Genomic DNA, 21,176 nt, shown 5'->3' with positions numbered 1-21,176 from the left:
TGATAATTGCATGCCAGGTGCGCCGCATGATGGAGGTTGTGTCGAAAGCCGGAACGGGTACCTGATCTCTGGTCCATGCTTGCTGCACCGATGTGATGAACAAGTCTTGAAGAAGTCTTCATCATCACTTGCTGTGGCAACATCAGATTTGTATTTCAGAGGAGCGAGTAGGAGGAGCACCGTGATAAGAAGGTTGGTGAAGTCCATGCAGTGTAATGGAGATGAGATGGAGGTGAATGAGAAGGCTGTGCTTTAGAAATGGTCACTTGTTTTATCGGTGTGAATTGATGCTGTGCTTGTCATGATGTCTGAGGCTCTGAGCAGTGCCAATGAAACTTTTGCCATGTTCTATTTCTTCGAAAGGTATTCCTTATCATTTTTGGCTCCCGCGTGCCCTTGATTTTCCACAACTGATTTTATTCCGACTTGTTTTTTTTTTCTTTTGGTGATGTTGAAATCAGCTCTGTGGTGGTAGAGTGACTGGTGATAATCTTTTTTAAAGGTTTGTTGACGGGTAATTGCAGCTGTTGGTGGAACTTCCAGTGGCTGCATTTGTTGACTTTGTGAGTCTATATGATTATACATTTCTACTAGTCCAGTCTTTTTCAACAATAAATAACCATGCATGACTGACTAATGCTGGAACTGAATGCTACGCTTGGACTCTTCCGCTTCTGTCGAGTGTTTCCAAGTCAACAGCATCACAGTCAATGACAGGTAGCTAAAAAAATTTTTCTTTGTATTATTGTTCATGTCATTTGGCCATCTAGATCCGGCTCTGCACTAGCCCACCTGGCATGGCGATTCATGGTGTGTTTCATTGCTCTACTACTGCTATCCTGCGGGTAATTTCTGTCCTGTGTTTGCTTGCAGTTCTTGTCCCAGATGCAGGTGGGCGGCATCATCGGCATGGCTGCCCTCCGTTCACCTGTGGTAATCTTAGCAGCGTGTCGTCTCCTTTCCGCCGGCGAGGTGACCCATCTGAGTGTGGAGTTCTGTCGTACGAGCTCAATTGTGCCGATGACAAGGCTACAATTCAGATTGACAACGGAACATACTATGTGACGGGCATCAACTACACTGATTCTACCTTCTTGATCGTTGATGCTGACATCTCGGATTCACCTAGCAGTTGCCCTCTTCCTCGATGGAATTCCCTTCGCGAGCCCAGTTTCCAGCGCAAGTCGCACCGCACCATTGAATTGGCCCCTGCAATATGGACTAGGATAGCTAGCTTTGTCAATTGTTCGCAGGAAATAAAGAACAGTAGCTGGATTATGTACATGCCCGTCGCTTGCCTGAGCACCAGCAGATCCTTCGTTTATGTGTTAACTGGCCAACAATCTGCTCTTATTCAGACCCTTGAGCCTTCTTGTGGGTACCTAGCCATGACTCCTTTGGGTGGTCGGGACAGTGTAGCACCAGTAAATGAAAGCTTAAGCTTAAGCTATGCAGACGTAGTAAAATCTATGAGGAAAGGATTTAGAGTCCAATTTCCTTTCAGAGATCGTACAGTTGGTGGAAGCTTTAAGCAATGCCTAATGGATTCGATCCCGTAAGTTACTGATCTTGACATCTGTACACCTTTATTTTTCACATAAATATCGATACATATCTGCTCTTGATATCATATCAGAAGTTTTTGTTCTTCCATGCAGTGTATCGACTAGTACAGGCAAAACCGATTGGTTTGGTACCATTCTTTCGGCGGATACAAATTTCCTGCTCTGCATATCCGTTGATCAAATTCCGTCACGTTACTTTATGCCTTTGGGTATAATGTTATATGTAATAGCATATGCCTTGCAGATCCGGAAGATGATTGCAGGTAAGTCATCGATCAGAATTATATAGGCTTAAATTGCAGTTTATTGGTTCCAGTTGATCAAACTTGTCTACACAGCACTATGCAGGTTTCTGTTGATGCCCTTGGCTGTATTGGTTTTCCTTGCACACAAGTACTGGAAAACAAGGGTTACAATTGATGCAGTCGAGAAGTTTCTCCGAATGCAACAAATGCTCGGACCGACAAGGTATGCCTACACTGATATCACTGCAATCACAGGCCATTTCAGAGAGAAGCTTGGCCAAGGAGGTTATGGCTCTGTATACAAGGGTGTGCTGCTCCCGGGTGATCTCCATGTGGCTGTCAAGATGCTGAATGGCAACTCCAACTGTAATGGAGAAGAATTCATCAGTGAAGTTGCCACCATAGGCATGATTCACCATGTTAATGTTGTGCGTCTTGTGGGGTTTTGCTCCGAGGAAATGAGAAGGGCCCTAGTTTATGAACACATGCCTAGAGGATCTCTAGATAAGTATATTTTCTTGTCTGAGAGAAGTTTCTCATGGGACAAGATCAATGAGATTGCTCTAGGCATTGCTAGGGGGATCAACTACTTGCACCAAGGGTGTGATATGCAGATTCTACACTTTGATATCAAGCCACACAACATCCTTCTTGATGATAACTTTGTTCCGAAAGTTGCTGATTTTGGCCTCGCTAAACTGTACCCGAGGGATAAGAGTTTTGTGTCGGACAGGGCTTTACGGGGAACAGTGGGTTATATGGCTCCTGAGATGGTATCCCGGAGTTTTGGTGTCATATCCGGCAAATCCGATGTCTATAGCTTTGGAATGCTACTACTTGAGATGGCTGGAGGAAGAAGAAACGTGGACCCAAATGCAGATTCAAGTAAAAGTAAGGCGTACTACCCATCATGGGTGTATGACCAGCTAATAGCAGATCAACAAGTTGATGAGATATCCAACGTTGCTGACATGCATGAGCTGGAGAGGAAGCTATGCCTTGTTGGGCTGTGGTGCATTCAGATGAAATCACACGATCGGCCGACGATGAGTGAGGCAATAGAGATGCTCGAAGGGGGTGTGGATGCGTTGCAAGTGCCTCCGAGACCATTTTTCTGCGATGGGGATGGCATTGGCAATGGCATGCCACCTCCACAAGTCATGGATTCTTACTTTCACTCCTCCGAGCTTACTGCAATTTCCGAAGAGGACGATGGAATAGTTGAATAGCTTAAGTAGCTAGGCTGTGAAGAAAATGTTGTGGCCAGCTAGTAATTAGCGTTCATAAATAATGGTTGTTACTCCCTCCGGGCTGATAATACTTGTCGTTTTAGACAAGAGTGAGGTCAAATTTTATAATCTTTGATTATGATGAATCATTTTTAAAATATTTGTCTTTCAAATATGGTGACTGCATGTATAAATTAGTCTTAAAGAGTATTTTAATAAAATCATATATTTGTTAACACTTTTATACATATTATAATAGAAAATAATGGTCAATGTTGTTTTTTTTGGAGACCATGTACTTATCCAAAACGACAAGTATTATCAACCCGGAGGGAGTATTATTCCATATTCATAGATCGAACAATTGATATTTACTAATGCTTAAACTTTTTTTCCGTGTATGAAATACTACTATAAATAAGCAAGTGTTTTGTACTTGCTGCTGGTGCTAGTGACGAGTTCTTTACCTCACTTTCTTAACTCATCTATCTCGTTTTCCATGCACACGTTTTTCAAACTATTAAACAGTGTATCTTTTGTAAAAATTTTGTATACGAAAGTTGCTTTAAAAAATCATATTAATCTATTTTCAAGAAAAAAATTAACTAATACTTAATTAATCAAGTGTTAATGCACACATCATTTTGCGCAACCCCTCTTCCCAAAGGAAAAGGTACTTTGACTCCCTCAACTATCGCCCGAGTATGATTCATGTGCTCTAAACACAAAACTGGGTATATCGACTCCTCCAACTATCAAACCCGGTGCAAACAATATCCCTCGGTGGTTTTGGCTGACGTGGCGTCTACGTGGCGGTATTGACCAAGTCTTTGTCCTACGTAGCGCTTACGTGGTATTAGAATAAAAACAAAAATAAAAAAATATGTGAGACCCATATGTCATTCACACAAAAAAGTATTGTGGGACCCACTGACATGTGAGACCCACATGTCATCCTCCCTCTCCTTTCCTTTCTTCCTCCCCCTCTCCTCTCTCCCCCAAATCTCTCTCCCCCCGGCCTTTCTCTTCTCGTGACAACGGCGGGTGGGGAGAGGCGGCGGCGGCGGCGGTGGGGAGCGACAGTGGCGGTAGTGGGGACTGGGGAGCGGCGGCGGATGAGGGCGGCGCGGGAGATGAGGTGGACGAGGAGGCAGTAGGCGCGGAGGGAGTGAGGGGTCCACGACGACGGCGATGAGGAGGCAACCTAGTAGAAGAAGGTGAGCACGTTCCTGGCGATGTGCTCCGGGAAGGAGGAGGAGTGGCGGTTCTTGGCGAGGGAGTGGAGGACGCGTCAATGTGGTTGGCGGCGAGGAAGGCGGCGGAGAGCACCTCCCATATCGCTCTCGGATGGTGCGCGAGGTAGTGGGAGATGCGCTGAGGCGTCGTGGCGGCGGTCGTGGACATGGACGCGGATAAAGCGGAGGCCGCGGCGAGGCCGAAGAGGTTTCCGTCGCTGCTGCGCCACGCGAGCACACGGCCGCTCCCGACAGCCGCCGCTCCCCACCACCACAGCCGCCTCTCCCCACCGCCGTCGTCCCGAGAAGAGAAAGGCCAGGGAGGGAGAGAGGGAGAGGGGGAGGAAGAAGGGAAGGAGAGGGATGATGACAGGTGGGTCCCATGATACTTTTTTTTTGTGTGAAATGACATATGGGTTCCACATTTTTTTTTGTTTTTGTTTTTATTCTAATGCCACGTAAGCGTCAAGTACGACAAAGACTTGGTCAAGACCGCCACGTAGGCGTCACGTCAGCCAAAACCACCTCCAAGACCACCGAGGGACATTATTTGTACCAGTTTTGATAGTTGGAGGAGTCGATATACCTGGTTTGTGGTTGGAGGATATGAATCATACTCGGGCGATAGTTGAGGGAGTCAAAGTATACTTTTTCCCTTCCCAAACACAGCCGTCAGTATCAAGTTGGGGCATTATATTTGCCCGTGAATTGGGCCACATGTGAACCGTCCGATCAATCCATCGTTCATAGGCCGCGGGGATTAGGTGGGCCATCGAAGGAAGGCCTTAGATGGGCCATCCTAACCTATGGCCCAGCAGTCATTATCCCCTTCTTTAGAAAATTGTGATTTTGCTATCGCAAAATGATGGTTTCGCTGGAATATTATCCCTTCAAAGTGATTCATTGAAATGCTATCCTAACTGAGAGGTGTTCACCAAAATGCTATTTTCGCTCTTTTGTATCTTTTCCTCAATTTTAACTTTTTCCCGGACCAAAATACCCCTAATGCAGGCCCACCTGTCATACTCTCTCCACTCTCTCTTTCTCCTCTTCCTTTCTCGAGGACGCCGTCGGGAGCGCGAGGGTGGCTGGCAGGCGGACATGGCGAGGGTGCGGGGGATCTCCTCGACTCCCACCACCGCTTGCAGCGCTGGCGCTCGTCCTCCACCGTCACCGACGACGAGCTCCCACCATTCAGCAGTAGTGACGGGGAGGGCGGCGAGGGAGCGGAGACGAGGTCGTCGACGCTCTTCTCCTCCCTCAACATCTCCTCCGATTCCACCTCTGACTTCTACAACAGCACCGGCTGCGGCGGTGGGTCAAAGCGCCACCACAAGAACCCACCTCGCCGCGCGCCACCGAGAGGCGCCAATGCCGGCGAAGACAACAAGGGCGGCGCGGAGAACGCTGACCACAAGCACAGTGGCTGCGGGGGCGGCGTGGCCGCGGCGGGGCGGCATGGTGGTGGTGAAGCGGTCGCACAACCCGTACGCCGACTTCCGGAGCTCGATGGTGGAGATGGTGGTGGAGCGGCGCCACCATCTCCTTCCCCATGGCCTCCCTGCCGACGCCCGCGCTGCCGGCCATTGGCGGCGACTCGCACCCAGCTCCGAACCCGCTGCCCAGGGCAGCGGCGGCCCAGCGCGCAACGTCGTTGTCCGCTGTCGAGGCTAGGGAGGCTACCGCCGTGTCGTTGGTGAGGGGGAGCCATGAGGGGGAGGCATGGGTGGGGGGCGCGACTGAGGGGTGGCGGCGGCGGCGGACGCGAATGGAGGCGATGGCGCGAGTGGACTGGGGGAGGAGGGTGGGGAGGAGCAGGTGGGGGGAGTGGTGGGGACCGGTGCCGGCGCTGGAGCCGATGCAGAGGCACGAACGGGTGTGCCGCTGCCGATGCCGATAAAGAGACAAGGGTATTTTGGTCATAACAAAAATTAAAATAGAGCAAAATCATTTCTAGCAATCAAAAAGACCTAAAATAGCATTTTAGTGAACACCCCTTAGTTTAGGTTAGCATTTTAATGAATTACTTTGAAGGGATAGCATTCCAGCGAAACCATCCTTTTGTGATAGCAAAATCACAATTTTCTCCTTCTCCCCTTCAGTCTAAAAAAAAGGAAAGAAAAGAAAAGGAAAAAAAAAAAAGCCCCTCCTCCTTCCTCCGTTCCCCACCACTCTTCCCGGCGAGAGCTCCGGTTAATGCTGCCTCCGCCGCCGCTTTTCGCCTCCGTCGACAGATGGGTAAGGTGCCGTTTCCTCCCGGTATATGCGAGACCAAGCCTCGCCGTCGCTTGTACCGCCATGGCGCCATCTGTTATTGCTACCGTGTCTTACAATGGTGGCGCTGACGGCAGGTAAAGATCCGGTCGAATCTATAAGCCCGATGCCTTCGATGGTATCGTCTTCTCAAGTCGCTCACACCACCTCCGTCTCCCACATTATTAGTCCATGTCCATCTAGAGCCTCGCTGCCTTGGTAATAATCCCTTTTCTTAGCTTCCTCCCTTTGTTATTTTTATTTTTTGTCTTGTTGATGATGCAACATTTTTTTTTCTCTTAAAAGGAAAATGCAGTACTGGGAGTAAATATGGCATGATTAGTTACGCTGCGGGATCGATCTCTTGTGCTGAAGGGATAGGAGAGCAAATACCACACCTTTGTTGTGGTGTTCAGCAAGGATGATTTGTGGACTAGCAGCAACGATGGAATAAGGTAATTTAGTTGTCATCTTCCATCTATTATTATATTGCAAATAAAAACCATTGACATATGTTTTCTAGCTATCAGAATTACATGAGTACATGGTGATATATCATAAACCCAGTTGCCTAGTTTAGTTTAATAATCAAACATAGGTCCCCATCGTTTCGCTTATTCGGGGAATAAGCCAAACGACATATTTGAAAATGAAAAATAATTTGTGAATAAAACTGTTATATACGTGTTCTTTTGTAGAGAAAAGGCGGAGCGCGAGCTTTACTTGAAAGCATAAAGGTCCATACAAAGAGTCTTACAAACAGAAACAAAAGAAAGCGGCGGGGGGTTCCAGCTTGATTATATACGTGTTCTTAACGATCTAAAAGCAAAGGTTGGAAAATAAACTTCGATGAAAAAACCCCAAAATAAACTTTTATATGTGCATAAGCAGTCTGCATCATTTGTATTAAGATTTCATAGCAGAGTTTACAGAACGCCAAAAAAGGCCGAAGCAATACACAAAGCGATTTCTCACAAAAGGATGGAAAATGACCAATGATGAAGAGAGGCCACTTAGACTTGCTCTCCCATTGGCATGCCAGCCAAGCTCCATGCTTTGCTGATCTCCAAATCAGGGTGATGCGGTCTCCATGATCTAAATCATAAGTTGATTTTGAGACGATATAAAGGGCTTAGGGGGCACCTGCAGATTCTACAACCTCCCTGTTAACATGTTTACCACCTTTGTCATTGAGGGCCGTTTTTTTGGGTTACACTGAATGCACCATAACGCTACAATAGCTAGTTGTCTCACCATTTCTTTCTCCCCTTGTGTTGTCTCCATGGTAAGCACCAGGTCCTGCCCATTGATAACTCTCTCATATATCCACTCAGGAAAGTAGAACTCATTTTGGTTCTCAACGGTTGGGTCTGTGTTCCTCCTCCCACTCACCATTTCTAACACCAACATGCCAAAGCTGTAGACATCCGACTTATACGAAATTGCTCCAAAATTCCGAGAATATAGTTCTGGTGCAATATAGCCCATTGTTCCTCTTGCTGCAGTTAATGTGACAATGCTTTGATCTCTTGCACATAGCTTGGCAAGCCCAAAATCTGAAATCTTTGGATTGAAACTGTAGTCCAACAGTATGTTGCGAGACTTGATGTCAAAATGGAGAATGCGCTGATTGCACCCTTGGTGCAGGTACTCCATTCCTCGGGCGACACCTAAAGAAATATCTAGCATTTTCTTTGGTATCAGGAATTGTCTTGAAACATTAGAATCAATTTGAAATATATATTTCTCCAATGATTCATTGGGCATAAATTCATAAATTAAAACCCATCTTGTTCCATCAGAGCAAAAGCCTAGGAGGCGGACAATATTTGCATGGTGAATTCTCCCAATGGTGGCAACTTCATTGATGAACTCTTCTCCCTCTCCTATGGAGTTTTCTAGCATCTTGACTGCCACAAGAACCCTGTTTGGTAGCTCACCTTTATAGACACTTCCAAATCCACCATAGTCTAATTTGTCCTTGAACCGTCTTGCTATTTTTTTTAACTTCGGAGAAAGTGTACCGTGTGGGTTTGGATGCGCCATATGTTTTGAGAAACATTTCGACTTTCAAATCTCGTTCCTTAAGTAGCAGATGGAGATGGACAGTATATGCAGAGAACACTGTGCCTATAAAAAAAATGACTTAATTACTCCGTATTTGCTATAATCTCTAGCGAGCATTTATGCTGTGCTTGTCAAGATCTGCATTTCTAAGCAGGGATTCCAACTGCCAGTGGAACTTCTGCCGTTTTCTATTGCTTGGAAAAATGTATGCGAGTTTTTGAGATCAGTCTTAGATTCTTTTTCTTTTTTAGGGTGACCAGTCTTAGATTCTAACCCTCGTATGCGTACATTTTCTGTAATTAATTTTATCTCTACTACTATTCCAACAAACTTGTGCAGTTGTAATTACATGAAACTCACTTTTTGTGTGTTGATACTGAAATCAACGGGTGAATCTGGCATGGCTTGCAGTAGCAGAGTGACTAGTGATGGGTAATTAGAGTTACTTCCTTTGTCCTAAACTAAGTTAATATAGTACGGGATGTGATATGTCCTAGGAAAATGAATCTGAACAGCTACATGTCTAGATTTATTATACCAGGATATGTAACATCCCATACTACATATCTAGATTGATTTTAGTAGGATATATTACATTTCGTACTTGATTAATTTATTTTAGAACGAAGTAGATAGCTCTGAATGTAACTTGTCTATCTTTCCATAAGGACTTCAAATTAAGTCAACAGCGTCACAGTCATGTAGGCCCAAGCTGAACATATAGCTTTGTTACTTGCTAGTACTATCTAATGAATTGCTGTGAGTGTGATTCATCCATCTGGCTTCAGCTCTTCGAACTAGTAGTAGCTGCAGCTGCCATGGTGATTCCTGGTTCGTTCTGTTGCCCAATTGCGCTGCAAGTCTTTATTTCTCTCCTGTGTGTGCTTGCAGTTCTTGTTCCAGATGCGGACGGGCGGCGGCATCACCGCCCTGCGTGCCCTCCATTCACCTGCGGCCATCTCAGCGAAGTGTCGCCACCGTTCCGCCGGCTAGGTGACCCGCCGGAATGCGGCGTTGCGTCGTACGAGCTGTCTTGTACCAATGACAAGGCGGCTACGATTCAGATCGACAACGGAACGTACCTTGTGACGGACATCAACTACAAGGATTCTACCTTGTGGGTCGTGGACGCCAACATCTCGGATTCACGTAACAATTGCCCTCTTCCTCGCTGGAATCGTGATTTTGGTTACTACGACCAAATGTTATACGAGCGGCATGGAGAAGACTCCCGCCGCCGCAGCATCCAAGCTGAACTGATGCCACCTTATCGGAGCACTAGAGCTACTTTTGTGACATGTTCGCAGGAAATGAGGAACAATGGCAAGTACAGGCCTGTTGCTTGCATGAGCACCAACAGCTCCTTCGTCTATGTGCTAACTGGCATGAACTCTAATCTTATTGGGAGTCTCGAGCCTTCCTGTGGGTACCTGGCCATGACTCCTCTGGATGCCGGCGACCGCCCACTGGTGCTAGAGAATGCAAGCTACATCGATGTTGTCAAACTAATGAGAGGTGGTTTCCGTACACAAGTTATTTCTTAATCTATTCCTCCAAAATCAAACAGTGCATAGCACAATCATTCCAGTGAGTTTGCGACATCCTGCATGTGGTTTCATTATTTCTCTCGGTACCAGTCGATTTTTTATATATGCATGGATTTCTCTTGCTTATCTGCTCAGAAACTGCTCGGGGCATCTTAAGTTCATTTTACATTATATTGTTTTTTTTTACGCTTTACATTATATTGTCTCTGCAGAAATATCGTCCAAGAGGAACAACCAACGTCTTTCAGGATTTTCTACACTGTGATATTTGACTATCATTTCTGGGGTTGCCTGCTTCCTCATCCAGTTGTCCAACTGAACGTGGGAGTAATACCACTGGCCATGTGGACTTTGAAGTGGATTGCTGGTAAAGAACCATGTATACTTAAGTACAAATAATCCTCATTACTACAATTATTTCTGTACGCATCTCGCAGTGCGCCGGCCACAGTGCTAAATTCACTTGCATCGTGGAAACTTTTAAACTTTAATAAGCACATTCTCCCTAGAGCAATGTATAGTATGTGTTAAATATAAAGTTATTTTTTATGCAGTATTTTGCAGGTTCATTTTGGCGCCCCTGGTGATATTAACCTTCTTAGCACGCAAGTTCTGGAAGATAAGGATAACAACTGACGCGGTAGAGAAGTTCCTCCGGATGCAATTAGTCATTGGTCCAACAAGGTATGCCTACACCGACCTCATTGCAATCACAGGTCACTTCAGGGAGAAGCTCGGCCAAGGAGGTTATGGCTCTGTATACAAAGGTGTTGTCCTTCCAGGCAATGCTCACGTGGCTGTGAAGGTGCTAGGAAACTCTAACTGCAATGGCGAAGAGTTTATCAGTGAGGTCTCCACCATCGGTAGGATCCACCACATCAATGTAGTTCATCTTGTTGGTTTTTGTTCAGAGGAAATAAGGAGGGCGCTTGTCTATGAGTACATGCCACGGGGATCGTTGGACAAGTACATTTTCTCATCTGAAAGAAGTTTCTCATGGGATAAGCTCAATGAAATTGCTTTGGGCATTGCTAGGGGGATCAACTACCTTCATCAGGGTTGCGATATGCAGATACTCCACTTTGACATCAAGCCACACAATATCCTTCTTGATGACAACTTTGTTCCAAAGGTTGCTGATTTCGGCCTTGCCAAATTGTGCCCCAGGGACCAAAGTTTTGTGCCGCTCAGTGCTCTACGGGGAACAATAGGTTATATTGCTCCTGAAATGATATCTCGAAGCTTCGGCATCATATCGAGCAAATCCGATGTCTATAGCTTTGGAATGTTGCTACTGGAGATGGCTGGAGGAAGAAGAAACTCAGATATGTATGCAGAGAACTCAAATCAGACCTACTTCCCATCTTGGGTGTATGACCAACTAACTGAGCAGCAAGTAGGTGTTGGTGAGATACCTGCTGGTACTGTTGCTAACATGCATGAGCTTGAGAGGAAGCTGTGCATAATCGGGCTGCGTTGCATCCAGATGAAATCTCACGATCGGCTGACGATGAGCGAGGTCATAGAGATGCTTGAAGGTGGCGTTGTTGGCCTGCAGATGCCTCCAAGACCATTCTTCTGTGATGATGAACCCGTGTCACTTGCGGTGAATTCTCACCAATTCTCCTCCGAGCTAAGTGAAATCTTAGCGGAGGATGAGTGAAACTTGTGCATGTTTTGATGCCAAATCAGCTAGTAGCTTGCTTGTAAAATGCTGAAGCTAGAAATAATTGTAAACAGTGATATATTTCTTTTTCTTAGAACTAGTGATATATTTCTTGTACACTTATTTGTTTGTTTACAAACGAAAGAAGCTATATGTTATAGAAAGTGCTACTGAATGATAGCTGAAAAAAGGTGCTACTTAATCCATTCCTAATTTGTTCTCTGCTTTGCTGCGACATTCGGATCAACACAGCCCTGGAGCTGGAGGTGTTGACTCCAGAGGTTAAGTGTGGATAGCGGCAGGAGACAGCTGATTGCCTTTGACTGACCGGGTAATTTCTTTGCCGTGAACTAGGGGGAAGCTTTCGTTTATCATAACTTTGTGATTGAGATGCCATCGTTATGTGTGGCCATTGGCCAAATGTGTTGTTGGCCGGTGCATTTCTGTGGTGTGTGTGCTGCATGAGCACGCCAGAGCTCATTCCGATCCGATACTGATGATCAAGTCTCCGAGACCCAGAGATATATGGAGCTGTTTTTGCTGAAAGGAAATGCCACGATTTGGACAGCCTAGTAGTGCCTTTTGTTTCCGCTGGGAGCTGTAATCCAAATATCCAATATATTCATGTCTGAGACACCTGTTTATGTATGTCTGACCGCAGGAGGAAAGCATAGCACGCACAGCGGCACAGGTATAGAGCTGCAAGCCTCCTCCACTATCAGTACGTTGATGACTTGAGATGTGATGTTACCTTTCGATCTATTTATGCATTTCTGTGCAAAAAATAAAATAAAATAAAATTAGATATGGTATCTATCATCGCTGCGTTTTGATGATAGTGGCTGGATGAAGGCCCTCGGTAATGGAATGACCGGTCGTGCCTGATTAAGCTTGCGGGTGGGCCGAATCCTTTTGTAAGAGGAGATCAGTAAGGCCCACATAAACTGCAATGCAGCCCACCATAGGAGAAGGCCTTGCATGCATGCATTGCGGGCCTGTCCCCGCGGCGTCTTCTTCTGGCCTTACAGCTTTAGTGGGCTGAAACATTGTGGGCCTGAAGCTGTCGGCCCAGAAGAACGGTATCGGCCCGGAACGTGAGTGATTCCCCTTCCCCTTCCTCCGCCGCATCGCATTCGCATCACCCTCCCCGCCGGCGCGCTCCGGTTAATCCGGCATTCCGGCGGCAGCGGCCTGCCTACGCCTCCGCCGCCGCTCGTCCTCTCCGTTGGCAGATGAGTAAACCGCTTCCTCCCGGTAGTTTTGCTACCATGCCTCGCCCTCGCCCTTATCGTTGTCCGTTGTTGCAGCCGTGTGTCCTCAGATCCTCAATGGTGGCGCCGCTGACGGCAGCGACCTGTCCAATCTCTACCAAGCCCGGCGCCAAGTTCCATCACAACACCTCCGCCTCCCGCGTTCTACACCGTGGGGAGCCTCCCGCGGAATCTCGCTGCCTGGGTAACCTTTGTTCTGCTGCTTTTGTTATTTTTTCCTTTTTTTTAATCTATTCTGAATTATGAAGAGTATCAGGAGTAAACATGCCATTATTACTTTCATGTGCTGCAGAATCCTCTTGTGGGGATGGGATGAATAAGAAAATAACATCGTAGTGTTCAGCGAGGACCTTTTGTGGACTAGCAATTGCAAAATTAGGTAATTTTTTGACGCAACAAAATTAGGTAATAAGTTATCTTCTTTCAACTATTACTAGTATATTGCACTGCAAATCAAATCCACTGGATATATTGCTGACTCTTAGAATTGCATAATACATTGTGATCATATGATCGTTTCGATTGCCAATATATTTGAATAATTAACCTCATTCAATATAGAAGCAGCTTTTCTTCTAACCTCAGAAGTCTTGTTTTTTCTTCCTTGTCCACATGCTAGTACTATATCCCAGTAAGAATATTCAACAATACATGGATTAAGCATATCTCTCATACATGGACCAACCCATGCGGATGCCTTCTCCATGACCTACATCACAAGATGATTTTCAGAGGAAATAAAGGGCTTAGGCGGCACCTGTAGATTCTGCAGCCTCCCCGTTAACATGTTTACCACCTTTGTCATCGAGGGCCGGCTTTTTGGGTTCCACTGAATGCACCATAACGCTACAATGGCTAGCTGTCTCACCGTTTCTTTCTCCCCTTGTGTTGTCTCCATGGTAAGCACCAGATCCTGCCCAGTTATTACTCTCTCATATATCCACTCAGGAAAGTAGAACTCATTTTGGTTCTCAATGGTTGGGTCTGAGTTCCTCCTCCCACTCACCATTTCCAACACCAGCATGCCAAAACTGTAGACATCCGACTTGTATGATATTGCTCCAAAACTCCGAGAATATAGTTCCGGTGCAATATAGCCCATCGTGCCCCTTGCTGCTGTTAATGTGACAATGCTTTGATCTCTTGCACACAGCTTTGCAAGCCCAAAGTCTGAAATCTTTGGATTGAAGCTGTAATCCAGCAGTATGTTGTGAGGCTTGATGTCAAAATGGAGAATGCGCTGATTGCACCCTTGGTGCAAGTACTCCATTCCTCGGGCGATGCCTAAAGCAATATCTAGCATTTTCTCTGGTACTAGGAATTCTCTTGAAATATTAGAACCATTTGAGAATATATATTTCTCCAACGATTCATTGGGCATGAATTCATATATTAAAGCCCGTTGTGTTCCTTCAGAGCAAAATCCTAGGAGACGGACGATGTTTGCATGGTGAATTCTCCCAATGGTCGCAACTTCGTTGATGAACTCTTCTCCCTCTCCTAAGGAGTTTTCTAGCATCTTGACTGCCACAGGAACTCCATTTGGTAGCTCGCCTTTATAGACACTTCCAAATCCACCATGGCCTAATTTGTTCTTGAACCGTCTCGCCATTTTCTTAACATCGGAGAAAGTGTACCTCGTGGGTTTGGATGTGCCATATGTCTTGAGAAACATTTCAACTTTCAAATGTATCTCTTTGTCGTACCTTGACTTTAAGGAAATGTAGAGCGCAGTGGCCACAACTAATGAAAGAATTACAAATGTGGCTACAGATGATGTAGCTGATTAAAAAATGAAAGTTGTTAGCTGCATTTGGAGAGAACATGATTCCATAATTTATTTTCCAGATGTGCGTTTATTGTATTTTTAAGATTATCATGTCATCTCTTATTTGGGTTAGAAAATATAGAAACTCTCTTTGTTGAAAGTTTATAATTGGGTGGCATTTAATTGAAATTTCATGCAGAATGGACAAAAGATTGAGTTATTTCCTTACCTGCAACAAGGGTGACCTGCACTCCTGCATATAGAAAGAAAGAGAATTATTATTCCCATGATTTGTATATACAATGGATAATATTTTTTTGAAAAATAAAAATCTGATTCAAGATTTTTATATGGCTTGCTGCATAGAATTTTAGAACCTGCATGGGTATAGTCATAAAAGGGAATAGGGTGGGTGGGAGGATTCTTATCTTAACCAACTATAAAAGGAAAATGCTTTAATTTAAATTATCCAGAAGGATGGAAATATCTAATATAATGATCTCACAGATCACTGCGAAGCAAAAATGTTCTGGACTCTACTCTGTTAGCACTGTATAATCTCTCTGCTCATAGTCTATATGATACTGGTACATTATTTTTTCCTTACTGTAGAAGTATTAACTTTCAGCTTGTCTTACAAATTATTGGAATTATCACATAAATTCAGGTCCGTCAAATGGATTATACAGATGTTTTTCTTTTCTTTTCTTTTTGCTGAAATACAGAAAACAGGGTTATATCATATATACATTTATGAGTGTTAATACTTATATTTACCACTGTACAGTTTGTGAGTTTTCATTAGTGCACCTTCATCTGTGTACAGCGCAGCACTATTTTGGACAGTTACATTGGTTTGGAGCGAAAGGAAAAGGGAAAAATATTTTTGTAATTACCAATGACCTGTTATTTGGATCAAACCTAGCTTAAGCCTAAAGAATTGTGAGATCATCTTCCTGATCTACTAACCTAGACTTTAACAAAGACGCTATGTGCAAATAATCCTATATTAATATTTTCTGTTAGAGTTTTACAAACAATTGACAGTTGCTGTAAAATTTAGACACCGTCATCTCTTTGCAGGAGCTTCTGTTAGGACATTTATGGATGTGAAAAGTGAAAATGTTTTATCCAAGCTAGCAATCTAGTGATTCACAGTTCATCTTCACTTTTGTTAAACAGTTTAATTGGAGGTTAAAATCTTGTACTATTGAGTTTGAAATGACTGTATTAGAATATAAAAGATTGGATAACTGATGTATTGAGAATTAGAAAAAATAAATATTGAATGCTATTCCAAAATGAAACAAGTGATCATAATGATATGGGGTTTCTGCTTCCAAAAGATAAAAATACCATGATGATGGCAGAATGCTTGACCACTTTGTGAACTGAAACCACAGGGTCGGCCTTCATCTTCACATTGTTGGCAAATACTAGTAATGTTAGTAGAGTACCACATGAATACTGTCTCACCATCGGTGATAACTCTATTTGCTGTTTCCTTGAAGTTTGATGTGCCCCAGTTTATTCTCCCTCTTTTATCAAAACTATAGGGCATCGGGATGCCTTTAGAAACAACTGTGCAGCCCAAGGGAAGAACATGCATGTATCTATAGGGATCTGCCAAATACCAGAACTGGTTGTTATTGTGGCTTAGGCAAGATATTGGGCCAACTATGTTGTATTGATTTGCAGGTATGGGATCTTTTGAACAAACCACAAGGCTAGCTCCGTGCGGTTGAGGACCTTGGGGTTTGTACACAGAAGTTGATTGGTTTTTCGACATGAGCTTCTGAAGTGGGCAGTGAGGTGGGGAATCTACAGGTGGGATGACGTTCATGGTAGCATAACTGTAACTTATCTCGGTTACTTTGCAGGGACCAAGAACTGGGTGATTGAGGATGGTGTCCTGTCCAGAGCATGACAAGTGCATGCCGGGTGCGCCGCATGATGAAAGTTGTGTTGAGAGCCGGAAAGGGAACCTGATCTCTGGTCCGTGCTTGCTGCACCTCTGTGATGAACAGGTCTTGAAGAAATCTTCATCATCCTCCAATGCTGCAGCGACATATGATTCGTAGTTGAGAAGAGAGAGTAGGAGTACTGTAAAGAGAAGCTTTAGCAAGTCCATGGAGTGTAATGGAGATGAAGGCGGATGAAAAGAAAGCTGTGGCTATGAAAAGCTGGGATTTATGCAGAAATTCCAGCTGCGTCATGATTGCTGCGTGTGTGGGCAGAAATTCCAGCTGCTGATAAAAACCTGTGCGATTCATACGTTCTATTGCTTTGGAATTGTATGCGAGTTTTGGAGACCATTCTACTCCGCGTACGCCTTCATTTTCTACAATTAATCTTGTTTGAACTATTGCAGGAATGTCAATAACTGCACGAAACTCTCTGCTATCTGAGATAAGGCTTGGTGATGGGTAATTATAGTCTCTTGAATGTAACTTAATTATCTCTGGTTAACAAGGACTTCCAAGTCAACAGCATCACAGTCATTAGGCCCAAGGTGGGTTGCTTTGCTTTCTATTAAGCTACCAAGCACTAGTATGAAGCTCTGTGAAGTAGCTACCATGGCGATTCCTGGTTCGTTCGGTCGCTCAACTGTGCTGCAAGTCCTCATTTCTGTCATGTGTGTGCTTGCAGTTCTTGTGCCGGATGCAGGTGGGCGGCGGCATCATCAGATTCAGCCTGCGTGTCCTACGTTCACCTGCGGCCATCTCAGGGACGTGTCGTACCCGTTCCGCCGGCGAGGTGACCCGCCGGAGTGCGGTGTTGCGTCGTACGAGCTGACCTGCACCGACGACGAGGTGGCGGCCACGATTCTGATCGACAACGGGGCATACCTTGTGACAGACATCAACTACACGAATTCTACCTTCTGGGTCATCGACGCCAACATCGTCTCCGATTCAAGTAACAATTGCCCTCTCCCTCGCTGGAATCGTGTTTTTGATCCTTACCAACTAGTTTACGAGCAGCTTAGAGAAGACTCACGCAACAGCATCCTAGTCGAATTGATGCCTTATAGGAGTTCTTCCGTTGTCTTTGTGACTTGTTCGCGGGAAGTAACAAACAATGGGATGTACAGTCCTGTCGCTTGCCTAAGCAACAGCAGCTCATTCGTTTACGTGCTAACTGGCGAGCGCTCTGATTATATGGAGAACCTCGAGCCTTCCTGTGGGTACCTGGCAATGACTCCTGTGGCGAGTACCTGGTTAGATCCGAATGTAAGCTATGCGGATGTCGTCAAACTAATGAGAGGTGGATTTGCCATCTCGTTTCCATACACAATTAGTCTGTACTCCAGTTTCAAAGAGTGCATGGCAGGGTTACTCCAGTAAGTTTTCAACATCGATCATTTGTGAAAATCATCACAGTACTATTTCTCAATTTAACTAACATATATATAGCCTTCTCTTATAACTGCCCATGCAATAACTGCTGGATGCATGCATCTTAAATTCATATTGTGTGTACTCTGCAGAGACATCCGTGACGGTGACCAACCCAAGTCTAGTGAACGCAACAAGTATAGGATTGAGCTAGTTTCGTTAATTGAATATGGTATCTTGCACTGTGCAACTCAAGGCTCTAGACCAACTAGAGCTGTGATGGCTATCCAATTGTTCATTCGCAGAACACCAATTGCCGTTTGGACTTTGAAGTGTATTGCTGGTAAATTAAGAACACCCCCCCCCCCCCCACCCCAATATGCTTAAACAAATGACCTCCTATAAGGCGTCACATCACCAAATTAAATCACTCCTAGCCACCACTGGATTGTACATGTCCAATCTCAGATTATATAACTTCTTTGTATTCTTAGCTTTGCTGTACTTGGTGTCAATGGCCATTGTTTTGGAGCTTGCAAAGACACACTTATCTGAACGTTGTGTTGTTGTGCTTTAATTTTACGACTCATACTGCTCGATATTGCTCTTCCCGTTAAAATGTCCTTTTTTGTGTGTGTATTGTTGCCGTAGCAATATTTTCCATACTCTGTTTTACATTATTTTAAGCTATATTTCCCTTGTTAAAATTTTTACAAAAGCGGCAATTACTTGGATATAACATGTTGCTCAAATGCTAACTGGTAGCTAATTAGGCTAGTGTCACAGTAACAATTAATGTGTGACTGAGGAATTATATATTTACAAAATATGCATCACCACAACTAGGTAGATGCTGCATCAAGGCACCAACCATTTAAAGTTTAAGCACATTCTTGTTATACCAATGAACTATCTGTAAACTTCCCTTTTATGCAGTATCCTGCAGGTTCATTTTGCCGCCCTTAGTAGTATTGACCTTTCTGGTGCACAAATATTGGAAGAGGAGGATGATAATCGATGCAGTCGAGAAGTTTCTCCGGATGCAACTGATGATTGGTCCGACGAGGTATGCCTACACTGACATCACTGCAATCACAGGGCACTTCAGGGAGAAGCTCGGCCAAGGAGGCTATGGCTCTGTATATAAAGGTGTTCTACTCCCAGGTGATGTCCATGTGGCTGTCAAGGTGCTGGGAAACTACAATTGTAATGGAGAAGAGTTCATCAGTGAAGTCTCCACCATTGGCAGGATTCACCATGTCAATGTGGTTCGTTTAGTAGGGTTTTGTGCAGAGGAAATGAGGAGGGCACTGGTGTACGAGCACATGCCTAATGGATCTCTCGACAAGTTCATCTTTTCACATGACATGAGATTCTCCTGGGACAAGCTCAACGAGATCGCATTGGGCATTGCCAGAGGAATAAACTATTTGCATCAGGGGTGTGAGATGCAGATTCTACATTTTGATATTAAGCCGCACAACATCCTTCTTGACAGCAATTTCGTCCCAAAAGTTGCTGATTTTGGCCTCGCCAAACTGTACCCACGGGATAATAGTTTTGTGCCTGTTAGCGCTGCAAGGGGAACAATAGGTTACATTGCTCCTGAGATGATATCTCGGAGCTTTGGTGCCATATCTAGCAAATCTGACGTGTATAGCTTTGGAATGCTTCTGTTGGAGATGGTTGGAGGGCGAAGGAACTCTAAGCCGGATATGTCGAGCTCAAGCCAGTCATATTATCCATCATGGGTGTATAATCAGCTGTTTCAACAAGAGTTGGGTGAGGTTGTCACTGCCTTTAATATGCATGAGTTGGAAAAGAAGTTGTGCATTGTTGGGCTACATTGCATTCAGATGAAGTCTCATGATCGGCCAACAATGAGTGAGGTCATTGAGATGCTTGACGGTGGTGTTGATGGTCTGCGATTGCCTTCTAGGCCATTCTTCTGTGATGACGAGCCTGTGCCACATGTGGTGGGTTCTTACCATTTATCCTCTGGGCTAACTGAAATCTCGGAGGAGGATGAGTACTAAAGCTTGTGTCTGCTTGGAAGCAAACTCAGCTAGCTAGCTAGCTTGCTTGTAAGTAGGTTGTAAAACGCAGAAGCTAGAAATGATTGTAAACAGTGAAATGGTTCTTTGTACACTATTTATCTAAAAAAAATATTTACAGACGATACAAGTTGTATCTTAGAAAGTGCTACTGAATCGTTTCTGAAGAAAATGCTACTTAATCCATTCCTAATTTTCTGTGTCATTTGCTGGGGCATCCGGATCACTGCAAGCCTGGAGTGTGGACTCTGGAGGTCAGTGTGGATAGCGGATTGCCTTTGACTGACCGGATAATTTCTTTGCCGTGCAAATGAGGGAAGATTTCGTTTATCATAATGTTGTGACTGCGATGCCATGGTTAATTATGACACATATATGTGTGGCCCATTGGCCAAATGTGTTGTTGGCCGGTGCATTTTTGTGGTGTGTGGGTGTGCTGCATGAGCACTCCAGAGTTCATTCCGATAGTGATGGTCAAGTCTCCGAGACACGGACATATGCTTTTGCTGAAAGGAAATGTAACGATTTGGACAGCCTAGTGCCTGTGTTTACCGCTGGGCATGGTAATCCGATATATCAGTGATGCATGGTAATCCGATATAACAACTTAACATCTCATACATCAATGCATTTGCTTAAGGAAAAACTTGCGACAGCTTTTCTCCCTCACGCGGAGCTCTTGTTTTGTGTCACAGTTTGCTGCACCGAAAGTTAGACGTGAAACATTTTGTTCCTGGCTCACTAGCCCACATTGTCATACACTTAATTTTTAAGCTTAACTTCACCATGCCTACGGGTAACAAATTGTTGGTCCTAGTTTATATAGCTTGCCACATCTTTAACAAATTGGAGTGAGGTAAAGTTAACCAACAACCAAACAGCATATCACCTGATGAACAGAACAGAGTCGTCAGATTTTGTGCACCAGTGCCGTACTG

General features: G+C 44.6%; 4 protein-coding genes, 2 long non-coding RNA genes and 1 pseudogene across 6 annotated transcripts; 5 read left to right on the top strand and 2 right to left on the bottom strand.

The window, feature by feature from the left end:
- The first annotated feature begins 724 nt into the window (after window positions 1–724).
- LOC127775922 (rust resistance kinase Lr10-like) lies at window positions 725–3,197 on the top strand. Its single transcript, XM_052302236.1, has 3 exons — window positions 725–1,555; window positions 1,659–1,828; window positions 1,904–3,197. Exons 1-3 carry the CDS (start codon window positions 798–800, stop codon window positions 3,037–3,039), a joined length of 2,064 nt encoding a protein of 687 aa, XP_052158196.1. The 5' UTR covers window positions 725–797; the 3' UTR covers window positions 3,040–3,197.
- Window positions 3,198–6,369: 3,172 nt separating this feature from the next.
- LOC127775947 (uncharacterized) lies at window positions 6,370–7,204 on the top strand. Its single transcript, XR_008018080.1, has 3 exons — window positions 6,370–6,512; window positions 6,626–6,746; window positions 6,834–7,204. It is a non-coding gene; the product is annotated as an uncharacterized LOC127775947 (long non-coding RNA).
- Window positions 7,205–7,372: 168 nt separating this feature from the next.
- LOC127775937 (rust resistance kinase Lr10-like) lies at window positions 7,373–9,144 on the bottom strand. The gene has a single exon (XM_052302260.1). The coding sequence runs from the start codon at window positions 8,571–8,573 to the stop codon at window positions 7,680–7,682; it is 894 nt and encodes a 297-aa protein (XP_052158220.1). The 5' UTR covers window positions 8,574–9,144; the 3' UTR covers window positions 7,373–7,679.
- A 9-nt stretch (window positions 9,145–9,153) lies between these two features.
- On the top strand, window positions 9,154–12,443 carry LOC127782381 (LEAF RUST 10 DISEASE-RESISTANCE LOCUS RECEPTOR-LIKE PROTEIN KINASE-like 2.4). The gene is made up of 2 exons (XM_052309561.1): window positions 9,154–10,130; window positions 10,696–12,443. Exons 1-2 carry the CDS (start codon window positions 9,344–9,346, stop codon window positions 11,802–11,804), a joined length of 1,896 nt encoding a protein of 631 aa, XP_052165521.1. The 5' UTR covers window positions 9,154–9,343; the 3' UTR covers window positions 11,805–12,443.
- A 494-nt stretch (window positions 12,444–12,937) lies between these two features.
- LOC127783284 (uncharacterized) lies at window positions 12,938–16,871 on the top strand. The gene is made up of 4 exons (XR_008019275.1): window positions 12,938–13,262; window positions 13,371–13,457; window positions 16,545–16,658; window positions 16,727–16,871. It is a non-coding gene; the product is annotated as an uncharacterized LOC127783284 (long non-coding RNA).
- On the bottom strand, window positions 13,490–17,211 carry LOC127783277 (rust resistance kinase Lr10-like; annotated as a pseudogene).
- A 196-nt stretch (window positions 17,212–17,407) lies between these two features.
- Window positions 17,408–20,360, top strand: LOC127783267 (rust resistance kinase Lr10-like). The gene is made up of 3 exons (XM_052310507.1): window positions 17,408–18,189; window positions 18,337–18,527; window positions 19,121–20,360. Exons 1-3 carry the CDS (start codon window positions 17,423–17,425, stop codon window positions 20,218–20,220), a joined length of 2,058 nt encoding a protein of 685 aa, XP_052166467.1. The 5' UTR covers window positions 17,408–17,422; the 3' UTR covers window positions 20,221–20,360.
- Window positions 20,361–21,176: the final 816 nt, after the last annotated feature.

This window comes from Oryza glaberrima, chromosome 1 (assembly GCF_000147395.1).
Source record: "Oryza glaberrima chromosome 1, OglaRS2, whole genome shotgun sequence".
Taxonomy (NCBI): Eukaryota; Viridiplantae; Streptophyta; class Magnoliopsida; order Poales; family Poaceae; genus Oryza; species Oryza glaberrima.
Note: the sequence above shows the minus strand (reverse complement) of the source record. Positions and strands in the feature narration are given on the sequence as shown.

Coding starts and splice junctions, on each gene's coding strand:
- LOC127775922 (XM_052302236.1), top strand. CDS start 798: ATGGCGATTCATGGTGTGTTTCATTGCTCTACTACTGCTATCCTGCGG. Junction 1,556..1,658: donor TGCCTAATGGATTCGATCCC/GTAAGTTACTGA, acceptor TCTTCCATGCAG/TGTATCGACTAGTACAGGCA. Junction 1,829..1,903: donor GATCCGGAAGATGATTGCAG/GTAAGTCATCGA, acceptor TTGTCTACACAG/CACTATGCAGGTTTCTGTTG.
- LOC127775937 (XM_052302260.1), bottom strand. CDS start 8,573: ATGGCGCATCCAAACCCACACGGTACACTTTCTCCGAAGTTAAAAAAA.
- LOC127782381 (XM_052309561.1), top strand. CDS start 9,344: ATGAATTGCTGTGAGTGTGATTCATCCATCTGGCTTCAGCTCTTCGAA. Junction 10,131..10,695: donor TGGTTTCCGTACACAAGTTA/TTTCTTAATCTA, acceptor TTTTTTATGCAG/TATTTTGCAGGTTCATTTTG.
- LOC127783267 (XM_052310507.1), top strand. CDS start 17,423: ATGGCGATTCCTGGTTCGTTCGGTCGCTCAACTGTGCTGCAAGTCCTC. Junction 18,190..18,336: donor TGCATGGCAGGGTTACTCCA/GTAAGTTTTCAA, acceptor TGTACTCTGCAG/AGACATCCGTGACGGTGACC. Junction 18,528..19,120: donor GACTTTGAAGTGTATTGCTG/GTAAATTAAGAA, acceptor CCTTTTATGCAG/TATCCTGCAGGTTCATTTTG.